Source organism: Mytilus californianus, unplaced genomic scaffold, assembly GCF_021869535.1.
Source record: "Mytilus californianus isolate M0D057914Y unplaced genomic scaffold, xbMytCali1.0.p SCAF_18, whole genome shotgun sequence".
Taxonomy (NCBI): domain Eukaryota; kingdom Metazoa; phylum Mollusca; class Bivalvia; order Mytilida; family Mytilidae; genus Mytilus; species Mytilus californianus.
This window is the reverse complement of record NW_026262666.1, coordinates 1710999-1730795: the sequence shown is the minus strand read 5'-3', so window position 1 is coordinate 1730795 and position 19797 is coordinate 1710999. Positions and strand designations below refer to the sequence as shown.

At 32.5% G+C, this 19797-nt stretch overlaps 1 protein-coding gene across 6 annotated transcripts; it reads left to right on the top strand.

Annotated features, from left to right (window-relative positions):
* Positions 1-230: 230 nt before the first annotated feature.
* LOC127726532 (uncharacterized) lies at positions 231-18851 on the top strand. Of its 6 annotated transcripts, none has more exons than XM_052233915.1 (10): positions 231-369; positions 9259-9325; positions 9745-9837; positions 10284-10383; positions 10829-10997; positions 12398-12586; positions 13720-13964; positions 14509-14715; positions 15450-15702; positions 17019-18851. In XM_052233915.1, the coding sequence occupies exons 3-10, from the start codon at positions 9805-9807 to the stop codon at positions 17170-17172; spliced, it is 1350 nt and encodes a 449-aa protein (XP_052089875.1). In that variant the 5' UTR covers positions 231-369; positions 9259-9325; positions 9745-9804; the 3' UTR covers positions 17173-18851. The 6 variants fall into 6 exon arrangements, with proteins under 6 accessions (XP_052089875.1, XP_052089876.1, XP_052089877.1 ...); XM_052233916.1 differs by having other exon boundaries at positions 333-369; positions 9249-9325; XM_052233917.1 differs by lacking the exon at positions 231-369 and adding an exon at positions 400-562.
* The last annotated feature ends 946 nt before the right edge of the window (positions 18852-19797 follow it).

The following is a 19797-nucleotide window of genomic DNA, read 5'->3' as shown; positions in this document are numbered from 1 at the left end:
TAATACTCCTCCCCTCAAAGTTAAATGGTTTTCTTTTACATAGATATATTTTCTCATTTTCTATTATTCAGTAATGTTTTCCTTGACATGATTATGATATATATATGAAATAAAATCCACATGCGGCAATTAAAGTTAGTATAAAAAACGTTACTGATTAAATGGTTATTTTTATAATTTAGTTGTGTCAGAAATTAAATGACATTTAGTACATTTATATACATATATATATCGTTGATTATTTATTTTGATATAAATTGATCATGCAAATAAAGTTGTTCGTAATATATAGACATTGTGTAATGTTATATACAGTTATATAGTCAAGGGTGACTGACTTTTACACAAAGAGAAGTAAAGGGTATATTGGTAAGTATGTTTTTATACTATATTCAATGTAAAAAAAAATAATGTTGACGTGGGATAGATACGTACAATTTGCACAGACACAAATCTAAAAGAACTTGAATATTCACAGCCGAGAGATTCGAATGGTTTTTTACTTCGTCAAAAGGAATGACAACTAGAAAATGGAGTAATAACGAAACTATAACATATACATGTAGGTAAGCTGTCACTGAGAAATATGAAATATTTCAATATAAATTGTTGATAGAAACAAATATATTCCTTTTTTTTTATAATTTTGATGTTTGTTTGTTCGTTTTTTTTAAATTTATTTTAAAGGCATTAACACGAGGAGCTTTGTATATATACAATTACTGTACCTTATTCTAAAAATACTTAGAATAACAGGTAGTTAAACAGGGAAGTGTAATAAACACGATAAAATAGTAAAGTTACGACTCCGTCTAGTACAGTTCAGACTCGGTCTTGTACAGTGTATACTCTTTCTAGTACAACTTATAATCGGTCTAGTTCAGTTTAGATTCTTACTTGTACAGCTTCTCGGTTTTAATTTATGTTAAGACTCATGTACAAGAAAAATTAAGGCTCGGTCTGGAATATCTAAAGCTCAGTCTAGTACTGAATAGACTTGCTCTAGTAGAGTTAAGACTCTAGATCTGTTGGGTACGGTTCAGTTCTGGTCGATTTCAAACAATTGGAGAAGTTATCTGAAAATCTTGTTCTAGCATTATTTCCTCCGGGTTTGTACTAACATGAGAAAAACGACGGGTGCCACATGTGGAGCAGAATCTGATCACCCTTCCGGAGCTCCTGAGATCACCCCCAGGTTTTGGTGGGGTTCGTCATGTTCGTGTTGCCCAGTCTTTAGTTTTCTGTGTTGTGTTTTATGTACTGTTGTTTGTCTGTTTGTCCTTTTTTGCCATGGCGTTGTTAGTTTATTTTCGACTTACGAGTTTGAATGTCCCTTTGGTATCTTTCTCCTCTCTTTTAAAATTAATTACTACTGGTTTTTTTTATTCAGGGCGAATGGAAACCGAAAATATTATAAGTATAGGATCAAGTCAATTTGTTCGTGAATTTTGAAGTTTGGTTGCTGTCTATTCTTATGTATATTCCATAGTTCCTTTTATATATAACGATAAAATTGAGAATGGAAATGGGGAATGTGTCAAAGAGACAACAACCCGACCACAGAACAGACAACAGCAGAAGGCCACCAACAGGTCTTCAATGCAGCGAGAAATTCCCGCACCCGGAGGCGTCCTTCAGCTGGCCCCTAAACAAATATATATACTAGTTCAGTGATAATGAACGCCATTCTAAACTCCAAATTGTACACAAGAAACTAAAATTAAAAATAATACAAGACTAACAAAGGCTAGAGGCTCCTGACTTGGGACAGGCGCAAAAATGCGGCGGGGTTAAACATGTTTATGAGATCTCAACCCTCCCCCTATACCTCTAGCCAATGTAGAAAAGTAAACGCATAACAATACGCACATTAAAATTCAGTTCAAGAGAAGTCCGAGTCTGATGTCAGAAGATGTAACCAAAGAAAATAAACAAAATGACAATAATACATAAATAACAACAGACTACTAGCAGTTAACTGACATGCCAGCTCCAGACTTCAATTAAACTGATTGAAAGATTATGTCTTCATCATATGAATATCAGGCACAATCCTTCCCGTTAGGGGTTTAGTATCATACCATCATAACATATATGAGAAGAACATAACCCGTGTCATGCCAACAACTGGTTTTTAAATAAATGTGTTTAGTGCCGATGCAAAGACCCTATAAGTGAATCAATATTAACGCCAAAATATGCAATCTTTAATGACCTGACAACAGTATCGTAACTATATCCCTTCTTAATAAGCCTATTTAAAGGTTTTGTTAGTTTCAGAGGTAAATACTGACATTTTTGTGCTTTATAAAGAATATTTCCATAAAAAATTGGATGTGAAATACCTGAACGTATAAGAAGTCTGCATGTTGAGCTATATTTACGAATGATGTCCTTATACCGATGATAAAATTTAGTAAATGTTTTGACTAGTTTGTGATATCGAAAACCCTGGTGTAATAATTTTTCAGTAATACATAAATTTCTCTCGTTAAAATCTAAAACATTGTTACATACACGAGCGAATCGTACAAGTTGAGATATAAAACCGTAAGATGGTGACAAGGGAACGTCACCATCTAAAAATGGATAATTAACGATAGGAAATGAAAAATCATCTCTTTTATCATATATTTTAGTATTAAGCTTTCCGTTAATGATATAGATATCAAGATCGAGGAAAGGGCAGTGGTCATTGTTAGTATTAGCTTTATTTAAAGTAAGTTCAACAGGATAAATTTCTTTAGTATACATACTGAAGTCGTCATTATTGAGAGCCAAAATATCATCCAAATATCTAAAAGTATTATTAAATTTGTGTATCAGATGTTGTTTCGATGGGTCTTTACTGATTTTTGTCATAAATTGTAACTCATAGCAATACAAAAAAAGGTCCGCAATAAGTGGTGCACAGTTAGTCCCCATTGGAATTCCGATAACCTGACGATATACGGAATCTCCAAAGCGAACAAAAATGTTATCTAGTAAAAATTCAAGGGCATATATAGTATCAAAGCATGTCCAATTGACATAGTTTTTTTGTTTATTGCTACTAAAAAATGACCTAAAAGAGTTTGAACATATATATTCACATTCTGACTTTTTAAATGCCCATTTAATTAGGTGTGTGAATTTTTTCTTAATGAGAATGTGAGGCAATGTGGTATATAGGGTAGAAAAATCAAAACTTTGAACAGATTCAAAATCACCAATATATGCATGCAATTTATCAAGTACTTCCAACGAGTTCTTGACACTCCAAAAGTAATTAATTCCACTATTTTCGAAGGCCTTATTTGAACAATTTATTATCAGAATTTTTGATTGTACCAAGTGTACTGGTAAGAAGAATAGACAATTTAGTAGTGGAACAATGGCTTGAAGACGAAATGAATCTATATTTTGTAAGGTGTTTTGTGTAGCTTCGGAAGCCAATACATAGTTGGGACTTTCATTGTATTTGGTTCTGCTTGTAAAGCGGTAGCTAAAAGTTTATGTTTGTTACAGATGTCGTTTTCTGAAAATGGAGTCAGTTGGAATGTTGGTGAATTGGTGATTTCTTTTTTCAGAACCTCAATGTAAAATTTACGTCAAACAATAATAATATTATTAGCAGCTTTATCGGCCGGGACAAAAACAAATTCCTTGGCTAGTTCTTTTAGTTTATGTTTGATACGAGAAATAGGTTTATTGTGGTTATTGTTAAGAGTAAAATGTTCTTTAAAATGTTGAATACGTATATCAACTATATTCATTACTGATTTAAAAAAAGAGTCCAAAGATTTTTTGTCAGCTTTTTCCCGTTTTATCCATTTCAAACAGTAAGTATGGAGTGAGTCGTGGATGATATTACGACACTCATTCCAATTAATAATTGACGGGGGACGATATTTAGGTCCTTTACTGAGGAATGATTTTAACTCTCGGTCTTGAACGATGTTAAGATCTCCTGTTATAACATGGGAAATGGGTCCATAAATGTATTCGGAATTACTGCAATTACATGAAGTAGGTGTATTTTCACTGATATTAACATCTTTACACAATTGGCTATAATTAAACACAAATTTCCGGGTAGATTTCTTGTAAATATAACAAATAAGAGGGAGCTAAGTATTATCAAAATATCAGGGAATTTGTTCTTTAACAGAATGGTCGTTAAAATACCGGCAATATTTACAAAATCAAAACCTTTATTGACATACTGGTTGAGAAAATGCAATCCAATCAAAGGCCAAAATCACAAATAAATAACACAAAAAAAAAACCAAAAAAAAAACTAACGTTAACAAATTGACCTTAGAAAATTCCTGGTCTAAGTCCAAAAGGGGGATATCAACAAAACGTTTAGCAGGAGTGTTTTTATCGAATAAATATATTTTAATGATATACATGTGGCTGAGAATTTAATTTGCTATTTAGTGTATTCATTTTGATATACATTTTTTTCAAAATTTGCCGAAGTTACTGTTCAAGGGGAGATAACAAAAGGTTTTTTTTATCAACTTTTGTCGATGAACGCAAGGCCGTATCTAGGCATATTATTTTAGTGAGGCAAAACTGATCGCCACGAAAAAAATTAGGTGGGGGGTCTTGGATAAATGGTGTAAAATCCTGCATTTCCAGAGAGCTTGACATCGTTGGATAGATTGAAGATGTCATGGTTTGATTTCAAACCGTTACAATGCAGACAGAGCCATAATATCACTTTTCAGTTTTAAGCCTTGCAACGGATATATTGGAATCTACTTTGCCATTTCACATTCAGGAATATCGGATAATCATAACTTTGTCATCTGGATTCAGAGATATGGGGTGTAAACCCTATGCCACTTTATGTTGTTTTAGGAATATTATTTTGGTTCTTCTTTTTGCCAAAAGCTACCTTTTTATGTTATGGATACGAGAAATCGAATATAACAATACCGTTTTATGTTATTCTAGGATTTTTTTTTTATGGACACGGGGAAATTGGACTGAAGTTTTCGCCGTTTTTAGATTATTTCTGGAAAGAGTCAGTGGTAAGATATTTTAGATCAACAATCGCATAACGAGGGGGTAGGAAGGGGTCCGATCCCGAAATTCCTAATTGAAAGACACGAAATCCCGGTCCCAAATTATTAAACACGAAATCCCGTTTTCAAGGTCCTACCGTTTCTCAATAATGTCAAAATTGGATTATGGGATGTTCTTTCAAATTTTAAGAACGCATAAAGTTTGGGAAAACGGGGAAATGAATACTCAGACAGGACTGCTCCCATGTGGTACCCCAGTACTTGATTTGTCAGTCTATTTATATTTTGGATTAGTTCCAATGAATATATATTCAATACTGGAACCCTTAACACCTGTTGTGATCACAAATAACATCCAATAGTTTTCCATCCTCACCTTCGGTATTGCTTTTCCTTTTTCTGCAAGAGCCTGTTTTTAACAGAGACCCATGATGATTAGCGGTTACTAGGTTAATGTAATCGAGAAACATCAAGCGGTGACTGAGAGTTATATGCGGGAAGAATAATTTATAAGGAACGATGTCAAGTTGTAGGAATCAAGGTTGAGACAGAAAAACAAATGATGAAAAACAAAACTGATGTTCAGTGGTTGTCATTTGTTTATGTGGTTCATAAGTGTTTCTCGTTTCTCGTATTTTATATAGATTAGACCGTTGGTTTTCCTGTTGGAATTGTTTTCCACTAGTCATTTTTGGGGCCTTTTATAGCTTGCTGTTCGGTGTGAGCCAAGGCTGCGTGTTGAAGGCATTAACCTATAATGGTTTACTTTTACAAATTGTGACTTGGATGGAGAGTTGTCTCATTGGCACTCATACCACATCTTCTTATATCTAACAAATGACTATATTTCGTATTTGATTACCATAAACAAATACACAAAAAAAAATATTTCACTGTCGAAATTTTAGTGAGGCAATTGCCTCACTTGCCTCAATGGTAGTTACGGCCTTGGAAAGTTCCTATAATTTGTACTTCCTGTCACATATCAGTATTCATTATTATATACTATAATTATTGCACCTTTGTTTACCATGTTGTTCTAGTGTAAATACGTTTACGCTTTTATTGTTTGTTAAAATGTTGTACTAACATACCCCATGTGAAATAAAATGTCTTATGTCTTATATGAAAATTAAAATAAGTTTCTCTCTCTCTCTCTCTCTCTCTCTCTCTCTATATATATATATATATATTGCATACATAATCAGTTTTGATGTAATACAACTTAACCATATGTAACGTTCGTGACAATCAATCAAAATATTCGACAATATTTTTGCAAACCACTCATCGTCTCACCACTAAAAAGGTCAGTGACAGATATACATGGAAAATAATTTATATATTACATCACAATTCTTTCTTTAGTCAATCTCCGTGTGCAAGATATAAACAGTTTCGTCATTTGTCTAGATTACCGTTGAGTATGATTTTCGAGTCTTTTGATCGGTAAGGCATGCACGGGAAATGCCTTCTTTTTAGTGTACCTAACGGAATTCATTTTATTTTCACTAAAGGTTTTCTGTCTGTATTTTAGTTTATTTCTAAGGCCACACCAATTTGATTTGTAGTTCTTCGGACAAAAGCTCCAAAAAATATGGGGCGAGCGAGCGAAATGTTTTTGATTGTATTTTTTTCTTGAAAATGAGTTTTTTTGAGGCGGGTGCTCTTCAAGTGAAGCGGGCGGTATATTTTTTTTTTTTAATTGTGCGATTTGGAATTTATGTTCATGTTAAAACTGGGTGACTTCATAGAAAAAGGAGGAGACACATGCTCTTGTGCATATAATTTGATGTATTGGTGCCTGTAGCATACCAAACTTTCTTGTTTGGCTGTGGTTTTGTTAATTTTGATTATTTTCGTCAATTAGCTTTTTCTGCGTGAATTTTTAGTTTAAATTCATACATGTGTATATATTAATGAAGCATATCATATGCAGTTTAACAAGAGGGATTATGTTAGTTAGGTAAATGACATATGTTGAATAAAATTAAAATATGTGTATGTATCCCAAAAAGTGCCCCTGAAAAATATTAAATATTTTTTTATATAGTTGTTTTCATTATATGGTAATGATTGTTTATTGGCTGCTTGACATCCAATTGGAACTATTTATCCATACTAAGGATCAACATAATGAATGAGGTGAATATTTCAACAACATCCTGAGTAAGATAGTTATATTGCTATTGTGACGATATGGGCCTCGTCTTTTAACTTTAGTTTTTGTAGTTTGGGAACGAGCTCATAAGAAATACGTCTTACATCAACGACATTTATTACCCGAGAGAGAGAGTTAACAAAAAGTCGTTTCCGGACATCACTTATACAATTCCGTATAAGCATAGGAAACTGAATTACACATATAATATATATATATATATAAATATATAACACTATGCATGTAGATCTCAATGTATTAAAATATTCCCTTACAATACCTGTCACCACATTTGCATGCATTATCATGACTGACCAAAATACTCTTTCCTTTTGCCCCTAAAACCTGCAATGTATTTTAAACTCTTTAGCTTGACTAGAAGTGGTTTGACCAATTACACATCCCTAATTATCATGAGCATACCAATAACAATTCCACCACTTTGGTCTCGAACGTTGGAACTCTTAAATTTTTCCTTACAAAAGAGGTCTGATTGCATGTCAATAGACTAACAAGGGGATATGAAGTTTTCATCGAAATAAGATAAATCTGTGATTTTTAAAAAATTCATGTAAGTTTAAAATTAATTTCATCCAAGATAGATAATATGTCTATGTCTGTTGAAACAATGATCGGTGATGACGATGGTTATTACAAATATTGATGTGGTCGTGGTCATCTAAGGAAAGATTTTTATTTTTTGTCTCCTAGAACAGGTCTTCATAGGTAAAACGAGATGCATTTCGGATAACTGTGTATTCAATAACTACTTGTCCACGGCAATTCAGCTGACACAACTTCATGTTGGCATCCCGATTTTTGACCTTTTATTTACAAATCGATTTATCACACGTGCGTTTGAATCGATCGGAGCAATATAAGCACAAGAAAAACTAACTCGAATAATTCAAGCCCTTTTCGTGTCCGATTTTCTCCCACACGAGCCTTCGTAGATCAGCGGAATATAACGACTGAATTATTCGGGTTAAAGAAAAACGTCTATGTGAAAAAAAAATTTCAAGGAGAAACTAATTTTGGAGCGGCATGCGGCCCAAAAATTTGCGGAAGCGGTAATTATTTTTTTTTATTGAAAAGTCAATTTTCTCCAAAACAGGAGCGGGAAAATCCAAAGAACTATTAATCAAATTGGTGTGGCCTAATGGTATTCTTTTTTCCTATTTAACATGTGGTTTTCCTAAGTTTGTTTTTCTTTGGAACTTCTTCGTGTTCTATTCCGTTTACTCCTTATATTTATCAAACGGCAGTTGTTTCCCTTTTATTTAAGTGTTGCAATTTTATTCTATACTCTACGTTTGAAAATGATATGAATTTGGTCAATTTGGGGTCGAGGTCAAGACGGCAGTACATCAGCAACGCACAAAAAACATCAAGTAGTCTGCATACTAATTTCTAGGCTAATGCGTGATGCCTAATCACTTTATATAACTTCTCAACATATTTCAAGGAGTTAATCTGCGGGTGTCACATGTGCGGCAGGATCTGCCTACCCCTCCGGAGCACTTGAGATCACACCCGATGTTTGATGGGGTTCGTGTTGCTCAGTCTCTAGTTTTCTGTTGTGTTTTGTATACTGTTATAAGTCTTTTGATCGTTTTTCTTTTCTTGCCATGACATTGTCAGTATATTTTCGACTTACGAGTTTATATATTCTTTTGGTATCTTTCGGCTCTCTTTTATTTTCTGTATCTCTGCATTTTTGTAATTTTATTGAAGTGAAATATCCCAAAGAAAGAGGATTCGTTCAGTATACATAGAATTGTACGAAATGTAAGCATAAGAATTACATCTTTTGGAAGAAAATCACCCTGATGTGTATGTACCACGTAAAAGACTCTCGTATTTGCTCCTTTCTTCCTAAAATATTCCTGATTTGTTCTTTAAAAAATATTGCTTATCCCATGCAATTTTTTATATCTAAATAAAGGTTGGGTATACTTAAATCTGGTTACTTTATTTATGATATAGATATCTGGGTGCAGAGAGTTTCAAAGTATCAGATAAAATCAAAGTTATCTACTATTAAAATTAGATTTATTATCTATAATGTTTAGTATATTGTAGACGTGTGAAATATGTACGATAAGTCATGTGATTTGGATTCAGATGACATGTGATATAAAAACTGAAGGTAAGAACAATAAATTATTCGAGTAATTTACATTTACACTTACATACCTTAGTCATGTTAGTTTTAAAACAGTATGAAAAAACCGTAATTTCGATTGTACAACGTGTGACTCATGTATAAATCAAATATTCTCTATATTTGCCAGGGGGTATTATAATAACTTTTGCACAACTGCGTTCACAATAACAGAATAAAAACAGAAACAATAAAAAACGAAACGAAACGAAACAAAAATAATTTTAAACAAATCAAGAATAAAACGAACAAAAAATTTAACGAAACAAAACGAAACAAGTCAATATATTCTGAAAAAGTAGAGCTTATGCCATAACTTAAAATGATGAACTTTATAAATCCACATGTTTCCGTAATCCTCTAGTTTTGAGAGTGCATTTTAAAATGTTGATTTTATTTTACAGATACTCCATATAAAATGAAACCTACTTAAGAAACTTAACCGAAATTTACACAAATTTGTGATGTCATCTGATGTTTCTTATGAGATCAATCAGGTAACTAGTTCTTCGTAACTTACCTATTTTTACATTCTTATAAATAAAATGGATTTGATATGTAAAACATTTACATCAAACATAGAACACACACTATTAAATAAATGTAACTTTCCTCATTTTCCAACATCGAATAGATCTTTGGCGCGGTGTTACAAGTTGAATGAAAGCTGTATAAAATGTCTAAAACGAACGATTTTTTAGATTGGGTTGTAACCCATTGTAAAAAACTACATTTTAACAAACCAAATCTCAACTGGGTCAAAGGTGACAGTCCGTAATGACTGTAGAAGATCATGGTTAAGTAATTGAGAAAACAACAAGATTGCTTCCTTTTTCAAAAAGAGTAAAAAAAAAAAAAACAGGTACTAAATGTAGCATTTATAGATCGTACAAACACATGTTAAATTTGAAGGATACTCTATTATGATTTTTATATGTTGAAGCCGACTCATGGGTTGACAATATGGAGTACCTCTGTATTTATCGTTGGTGAGATAGCAGGATCTGGTGTCCTAGCATTACCGAAAGCAGTCGACAGTTCAGGTTAGTCATAAATATGAAATAGCAACCTATTTCGAAAGTAAAAGGTTTCCAAACTAATATTATGACTTACTTTTTAAATCACTATGGGAAATTCTTGTCAAAATTCACAAAATATTTACAGCATTTTATCGAAGGAAAATGTAGTTCAAGTCTATCTACATACAATTTCTTTTGTCTTTTTTTTTATATTGAGTGCTCTGTTAGTTTTATTAAGAAAAGAAAAAAAATTCGCCGCTACCGCTGCCGTCTCCAAAACAGATAATTGCACCACTCTTCGTTTCATAGAAAACACTCATGTCAAACTTTATAGGACCAACTTTGCTTCTGTTATTTCCACATGACTCCAATGTTCGTAGTCCTTCCAAGGATTTTTTCCTGGTCCTACATTTCATATAATTTCCATTATATTTTTCCTTAACTGAAGATTTATTTTTTATGTATCTAGGATGGATTGGTCTGGTATTAATAGTTGTATGCGCCATCGCCTCGGCGTATACTGGTGCCATATTAGGAAGAGCTTGGCTGATAGTCCAAAGTAGAAATCCCCAGTACCAGTCACATGTTGTTGATCCTTATCCAATCATAGGCGAGCAAGCATTCGGAAAATTTGGAAGGTATTTTTATTAGACAATTCATCGCGTATTGCCCTCTGATTTGTCAAGGGAATGTTGTTGTTTTTTTAAACAGAAGGTGGTGTCAAACGCAATATGTACACATATTATTTGGAATATTTTCGGTGTTTAAAAGATCTCTCTTATAACCTTTTCACAATAGTTTTTTCAGTCAGGAACAGGAACATATTTCTTTGGATTGGTGTTTGACGTCATGAAAAAGTTGTGTAAATTATTTTTTTTATGTGGATTAACTTCCGACTGCAAACTCGTCGTGGGGATCATTTTTATCACGTTCACAGGTGGCTTTTGAGATATATATATATTTATTTTTCCGTATAACTATATTTTCATTAAATGCTTTTTGCAGTTTGTAGTAAATAGTTATTCCAAAATTCTCTATTCTCCTTGGACATCTTGTTTTTCATTCCCTCACATTTAACTGTAAAAAAGAGGTAAATTTGTCTCTCACTTTTAAAAGATAGGCAATCAAATTTGCTGCTCACATTGGACGAAATCTCCATTTTTGATAGAATTTAAAGATAAATGTGGGTAAATACTGTTGTAAATAATGAGAACGGAACATTAATTTAAAGAGATATTAAAGATACAATCTGAAAGTCACTTCACTAAGAAATACATCTATGAAAACAAACTTCCTGGCATGTCAGTAACTGCTAGTAGTCTGTTGTTATTTATGTATTATTGTCATTTTGTTTATTTTCTTTTGTATTCTATTCTGACATCGGACTCGGACTTCTCTTATACTGAGTTTTACTGTGCGTACTGTTGTGCGTTTGTTTTTTCTACATTGGCTAGAGGTATAGGGGGAGGGTTGAGATCTCAAAAAACATGTTTAACCCCGCCGCATTTTTGCGCCTGTCCCAAGTCAGGAGCCTCTGGCCTTTGTGAGTCTTGTATCATTTTTAATTTTAGTTTCCTGTGTATAATTTGGAGTTTAGTATGACGTCCATTATCACTGAACTAGTATACTTATTTGTTTAGGGGCCATCTGAAGGACGCCTCCGGGTGCGGGAGTTTCTCGCTGCATTGAAGACCCATTGGTGGCCTTCGGCTGTTGTCTGCTCTATGGTAGGGTTGTTGTCTCTTTGACACATTCCCCATTTCCATTCTCAATTTTACTCCTTTAGTTTATATATACAACTCGTCTCCGCCTAAAACCGGATGAATTCGGTTTCTCTGGATAGATAATCAGTTTACCGCCTTTTGATATATATTTTTTTTTTATATTCATTATCCATTATGTTACATTGTACCTAGTGTCCATTTTATATTGGTAATTATATATTATCTTTTTATTTACATGTGTCTGTTATGAATATATTTATCGTGTTCTATTTACCCTATTTCGTATGTTTATAGTATATCTAATTTTATTGTAGATATTTAGTTTCGTTTTCTATAAATTTCACCCTGTTTGGTGTGTCTGTAGTATTTCTGATTCTGGCAGCCGAGAATCTACAAGATCTGATCAGTCATGCCACAAAAGAAGTATCGTTCTGTTACTTTATAATCATACTAGCAGTGGTATTGATGCCTGTTGTGTGTCTGGGAACACCAAAAGATTTCTGGTATGTAAGGCAACGCTAAAATACGCCGTTTTAAAATCTAAAGATTTATGGGTAATTTTATTGTTCTGACACCAAAACGAAATTAATGTCTTGCTATTGGTTAAATGCTAAATTGTACTAGTTTTTTTTTCTCTGAGAGTGAGAAATTTAGAGAATGAGCAGCAGAAACTCCACAATAACTTGAAGATGAGCTCATGCACTCCGGAAGGGAATGCATTAACTTAGTTATACAACCAATTTGTTTTGAAATGTACAATCACTTTATTTTGGATCCGCACTATATTTGATCATTTTCTTCTTTCGGAATCGATATACAGAAAGTAAACTAACAGATGTGTTTGCCTCTTGAAAATCAACAGAATTTAGCAATAAATTGGTGTAATTAATAAATCGAAAGGATGTACAATATATTTGTATCTTTTCCTTAAGATATCTAAGGATATAAAATAAATTAAAAAATATTGATATATTGAATAATATTTGCTCAACGTCCGGCGGTAAATGTTACATGTGTAGTCCTTTGGACGATACCATATTCGTGAGATATGCATATACCCTGCTTGATACTAGACAGACACTGTTCGTATTATTTGGAACTTAATTATAGTATCCGACATTTCTTTCCAAATGAAATATAATTTTGAAGTCATAAAACATCACAAATTTGATACAACGAGACATGCTAATTGATAAGACAATACATCTCAACGCTCCAGGAGCAGGATATCTGCTTGTTTTTATATCTTGAAAATATTTATTTGCTATTATTACACAATTGATACTTGAAACTCCACTATCATAAAATTGACAATGAATCAAGATCGAGTAAAAATAGGAAACCAAGAAACGATCTTCAATAATAGAAATGTTAAGGCTCTAGAGAAGTTGCTTGTTTACCAAATGTCCACAAGTAGCTTAGTAAAAACTTGTAGAAAATACAAACAAAAAAATCAATACCCATATCGAAACGATCTTGAAAATCGATCCAAAGTGAGCGAAAGAGAAAACACGTTGTCCCCTCGTTACCGAAGCTAGACGATTTCTCCCCAGTTTAGTTTTATATATTATACTTCATGCCATCCGAACATTTTGCTTTTAGCTGGTCAATAATTATGAGAGATCTTGTATTTTAGGCCAATAGCAGTTGGAGCAACATTAGCCACAGGATTGGCATGTATCTTATTGCTAGCAAGAATCATTCAAGACAAAGACAAGCACGGAACGACAGTAGAACACTCAAAACAAGAATTCACTTCATTTTTCACAGCTTTTGGCACAATAGTGTTTGCATTTGGTGGACATCCAGCTTTTCCTACATTTCAAGCGGATATGAGAAATAAGGCAGACTTTAAATGGGCTGTGTTGCTCGGATACATGAGTAGGTTGTTAGGTTATAAAATTTCGAATGTGACAAATAAAAAAATATATACTATAAAATCAAAAAGGCAATGATAATTATGCATATTGCTCAAATAACTATAAAAGGCGATCTTGGTAAATAAAGAGATGTATGTTTTAAATGGCCAATACTATACATTTATCGATGGTATTTGTATAGTAGAAAAGTCGATTCCAGGAAATATAGATATATTCTATGCATGATAACAAAATAATTGAATTTTATTTATTTTTGATAAATTATTTCAAATAGAATAGAGGATGGAAATGGGGAATTGGAAATGGGGAATGTGTCAAAGAGACAACAACCCAACCAAAGAGCAAAACAAACCAAAAAGACAGCCCAAGGCCACCAATGGGTCTTCAATGCATTGAAAAAATCGCGCAACGACTGATTGCATTCGATTGAACTAGGGATTTTCATTCGAAAGACATTCTACATAATAGAAAACACATGATTTGCAGTGGCAATAATTACAATGTGATTTTAATGTAATAATCGCATTCTTCTTCTGTGTTTACAGTTGTCTTGGCAATGTATCTTCCAACATCGACGTCTGCGTTTTTCATCTATGGCAACACAGTAAAGGATAACATTTTACTAACAACTACAGACGGTCCTATCACCTACATTGTTCAGACTCTTATAACGCTTCATCTGTTATTTGGATTTGTGATAGTCATCAACCCATTTTGTCAGGAAATAGAGTCAAAATTTGGAGTTCCAACAGGTAGGAAAAACCTCCAATTATGATGAGTATTGCTTTTTGCCTAACGTTCCGTGGCAAGTATTTCATGAACATTCAGGACGCTGGATTCTTTTTTTTTATCAGTGCAGATTGGAGAATATTGAATTTATTCGGTGTCTTACTTGACGTAACTTTAATACAGCAATGTATTCTGATCTCGCTGGCAATATTTTGGTCTACTAGTATTTATTTTACAGTGGCTGTCTTTTTTATGAAGATTTTGATGCAAAATTTTGATGCAAAATATTAAAAAAGAGTTATACATGTATCTTCATTGGCGACATATGAAATCTTCTATTTCATTTAATGATTGCTTTACAAACCAAACGTGGTGATTGAACTTTTAAAATTATATGAAAAACTGAGGGAAAATTTACAGTTCCTATGGGAAAAATCAGGACATCATTAATTGCTAGCAGTTATGATATAAAACCAAGAAATGCTAAGTCTTTTAATTATGTTTTATTTGAGGTTATTGCTTTTTGGGCTCAATTTGATTTGAATATTTAAAGTAATTTAACACATTTATGAATCTTATCAAGCGCTATAGATAGGTACAGTATAAATAAATAACAAAATATGTTGGTACATGTTAGGCGATCATGTTAGGTAATTAAAACAATATGTGAAAATTCACATTCAAGTGTTGTAACTATTTCCCCAGTGGGTTTTATGATCTTTTATTGTTTTTTTTTTGTCTTTTTTGTCCGTTTCAGAATTCACATGGAAACGATGTGTTGCTAGGCCAGTGATGGTGCTATGTGCATTGTTTGTAGCAGAATCAATACCACGTTTTGGCGCCATTTTAGCATTAGTTGGTGGTTCAACAACAACTCTATTAGCCTACATTTGTCCTTCAGTATTTTACCTTAAACTTTGTCGGAAACCACGTGATGACACAGCGCCATTTGTCAGAGATGAATTCATTGAAAACGAAGAAAGTCTTCAAAAGCTTGACACGGACTTTATGTAAATATATTTCACTAAGATAAAGAAGTTTATATATGATAAATACATACTTTGAAAATATCAATATAATGAATATTATCAAGATTTCGATGTCAAATTTTGAAAATATTGAAAGAGCAAAAAAGTCTAAAATCTGTATTTTTGCGGGTTTAAACTCTTTTTTTTTTACTTTTCATGCCTCTCCTGATGTAAGGTCCCTTTATATTATTCTTTGTATAACGCTGCAAGAATAAAATTGGCTGTAATTGGCAAAATATTGAATAGAAGAGATCCTAGTTTTATAGCAGGAACATTAGAGGTCCAAAACGTTACCAATTGGGATTACCGATTGATTAGCATATAATGTTGATTCCTTTTCTCAATTTGAGAAAGACTGTTGTTTTCTAGTTGACCACGACCCTCCCCAACTTTTATGCCAAAGTTATTTATAAAAATAAGAAGATGTGGTATAATTGCCAATGAGACCACTCTCTTGTTTACTTTAATTAGTAATATTGTGTGTGGAACAATGTCAAATGCTTAACCGTGAAATTACCTTCAGGTTGGGGTTCGATATTTTGTTAATTTCTGTTAATACATTTTTTACTGAAGTCTAGAACTAGTAGATGAACTAGTTGGTGTTTTTGTCGAGGTATCGTGCAATCTCTTTTATTGTAACGTTTAGTTGTAATTTGCGGAAACTTCCCAATCGAAATCCATCTTCAAAATTAGAAAGTGTGGGATTTTGACAGAAATGCTGTAATATGGGGCATGTACTAGCCAATAGGCTTGCAAAGTTTTTGATGAATGTTTGTTTTATTTATCATCATACTTTTTAGATATACAATTTTTCGGGAAATCGAATGCTCCTCCGATACAATTTTAAGGGAAATCGTATGTTTCTTAATGATGATTTAGGAAAAATTCTGTAAATGCATGAAAAAGCGGAAAGGTTCTTGTAGAGTTTTGTTTAACAGTTCTGTCTTCATCCGCTATGACGTCTGAAATACTAGTGTTAAAATCTGCCAATGTACCTTTTGGTTATGTCTTGCTGTTCTAGAGTGTATTTAATGAACGATCTTAAGTGTTCTAATGCTTGTTTTGTGGATTATGAAATCCGCTTGTGTACAAGGGCTTATTACTTTCAACCTGTATTTTGTGTATGCAATCTTCGGTGGACAAAATGTTCAAAAAAATTCAGGAACAATGCAAAGAAGAAAAAAGTACGTCTTAATTTTGATGTGAAAAAATTGAGGATTACTTTTTTCCCCTTAGCCCCTTAAAATCAAATGGTTGCTTTCCAAATACTAATGAATATTCATGTTTATATTTTTCAGAGAGGTACCATTATGGGAGAAAATTTTAAACTATGAGATTATATTTATCGGATTAATAGCAGGAATAGCTTCGACAGCATCCGCCATTAAAGACATAGCAAGTCCGTCGAGTTTTACAGTGCCATGTTACGTCAACCCGAACAAAGCAGCATAATTACAAGATCGGCAAATATCGGCAGATTCCGTAACCCTACAACAAACACTACCAAGATGTGCTGAACGAATAATTACTGTGGACATGTTCATATATCTGTGATGCATATTTGTGAATGTTTATGTTTGGAAAATATTATATTTAAAAATTGTCATTTTAGAAATGACATCGGTGCCAAGATTTTATACCTGAATTAAAAAATGTAAAAATCATATTTACAGATTCAAGCTAAATTAGCATAAAGTTAGAACTTTTAAAGAGTATTATCAAAAACTGATAAATTAAATATTTCGAACGTTATTTTTTTCATTCGACATTTGTTGATTTTTAATGCGTTTTTGTGATGTTAATTGGTTATAAACTATACTATCATTGCATTTCGTGTCGTTTAATTAAATAATTATTTTGTTCCTTACATGTTTCGTAAAAAAAATCGACATATTTCTCAAGTCTTAATTTTTTTGTATTTTTTTTCTTAGGGTTATTGCGCTTATATTGGTTCTTATTTTACCTACCTTTTAAAAGTTATATCGTCTTGTTTACAAACTGAGAGTGAAATGTTTCTATTATACTGCATTACAAAGATGAAACCACATCTTTCAAACCTTCGGAATGCTATGTATGACTAAAACTGCAAGTGATTGCATAAAAAAAAGACGAATGAGTAAAAAGCAATCTTTTGTGATTTATTGTAACATTTGTAGGTTGTACATGAAAATAAGATTAAATTATTAACTAAAGTCCAATATAAATATATTTTTAACTGTTCTGATCATACTCTACGGTAGATAACTCGCGTTCATTACAAATATTTAACAACCCTTTCTTTGGAAGATGTCTAATTACTCCGTCATCCAAGATGAGCAAACACTTTTGAAATAGCAGACTTTATAAAAATATAGAATTTCTATTTTCTTATTTTGAAGTTCGTTAATTCGTTGCTAGATATTTACGACTTTTAGCGAATGAATAAAAATAGTATATAACCGCATACACATCTCCAATGGACATCTTTACCATAAGCCGTAAGCTAAACCGAAACTGAAATCGAAACCAAGGTTTAATAATGCAACTCTTATCTGAATTAAATGAATTTAATGAAAAAAATTTGTGTGCTTTCGGCAAAACAACTTTCAGGAAGTTATTGAACGTTTCATATTTTCTTATCTATCTACTTTTTTTTCACTTCACTTCAGGTAGATGTTGTTTATATCCATTTCCATTCTCAATTTTACATCCTATGTTTTGCTGTTGGCAATTTCCGTTTTGGCATGATAGGTGATGGCGTAAATAGACTTTCTGGTTTATTCATATACTCAACTGTAAAAATGCGTAAGAATAGGTATGGGCTTCGATCATTGCTGAAGGCCGTATGTTGACATATAGTTACTTAAATCTACGTCATTTGGTCTCTTAGACTAGTAGATAGTTGTCTCATAGGCCATGATACCATATCTGAGATGCATTGAATTATTGTGTTTATGTACATACCAGTGACATCAGTGTCATTGCTTAGAGATGTTTTACCTCCGAATATTAAACAACGCATATCGATATATCAACATTTCAATTGTTATTTTAAAAGACATACATTGTAATTGTATTTTTTTTTTAATTCATGATGAACATAGTGTTGAATTCCAATCTAATTAAAAGCATAATAAAAATGAAATTCTGTAGAGATGTGTCCATACAAATACTTTAATCAAAAATAAATCCCAAGAAGAAAACGGCAGCATAAGGCACAGACAGCATACACATACGTTGTGCTGACAGAACAATTTGGAAAACTGTTACAGAGAATAATTGTTCACAAAAAAACTTCATACTTGCGACCCCCTCGGTCCGATTATTACGGACATCATTCATAGTATTGAGACTTTTAGTAGATACTTTTCTAGTAATTTCTTCTTTGGAATTCAATGTTTTGTTGCTTACGATTTTCTGCATCTTGCACATATCTTTGACTATATATCTAGAACTTTATAGAAATGCAGAAGTTGCTTTTCAGATTTATTATGAAATAATGTAAGGATGGATTTAAAATATAAATGCTTTTTTTATTAACAAAAAAAAATATTTAGGTTTTGGTGAGGTCAAGTTATGTTTAATTAATATCTATGGGTGGACAGTTCTGTAGTGTATCTAGGTTTTGGTGAGGCCAAGTTATGTTTAATTAATATCTATTGGTGGACAGTTCTGTAGTGTATCTAAACACTTACAGTTTTGTCGATGAATGCATATGTAATGCTCTGTGTCTGATATTGATATATATTTCTCAATGAAGAACAATTTTTGTATTACTTATGGAATTATCTTTAAAACCAAAAATGTATTTTGATACCTTACTTAATCATCGTGAATTTAACTGTTTTTGGAGGGCATCAGAAAACGTGACCTCTCAATCTGTCTTTCGAATGAAAAGAAAATTATATTTTTATATAAATTTCGACCCATCCTGCAAAGCGTTTTCATGATTTCAGCTTGTTTTTATGAGTTTTAAGGTAGATTTTATTTGCATGGTATCAAATTTACAGATAGTAGTACTCCATAAATTTCACGACATTATGATTGTAAAATCATACCTACATGTTAACATGCATTAAAAACTTACGGATTATTTTT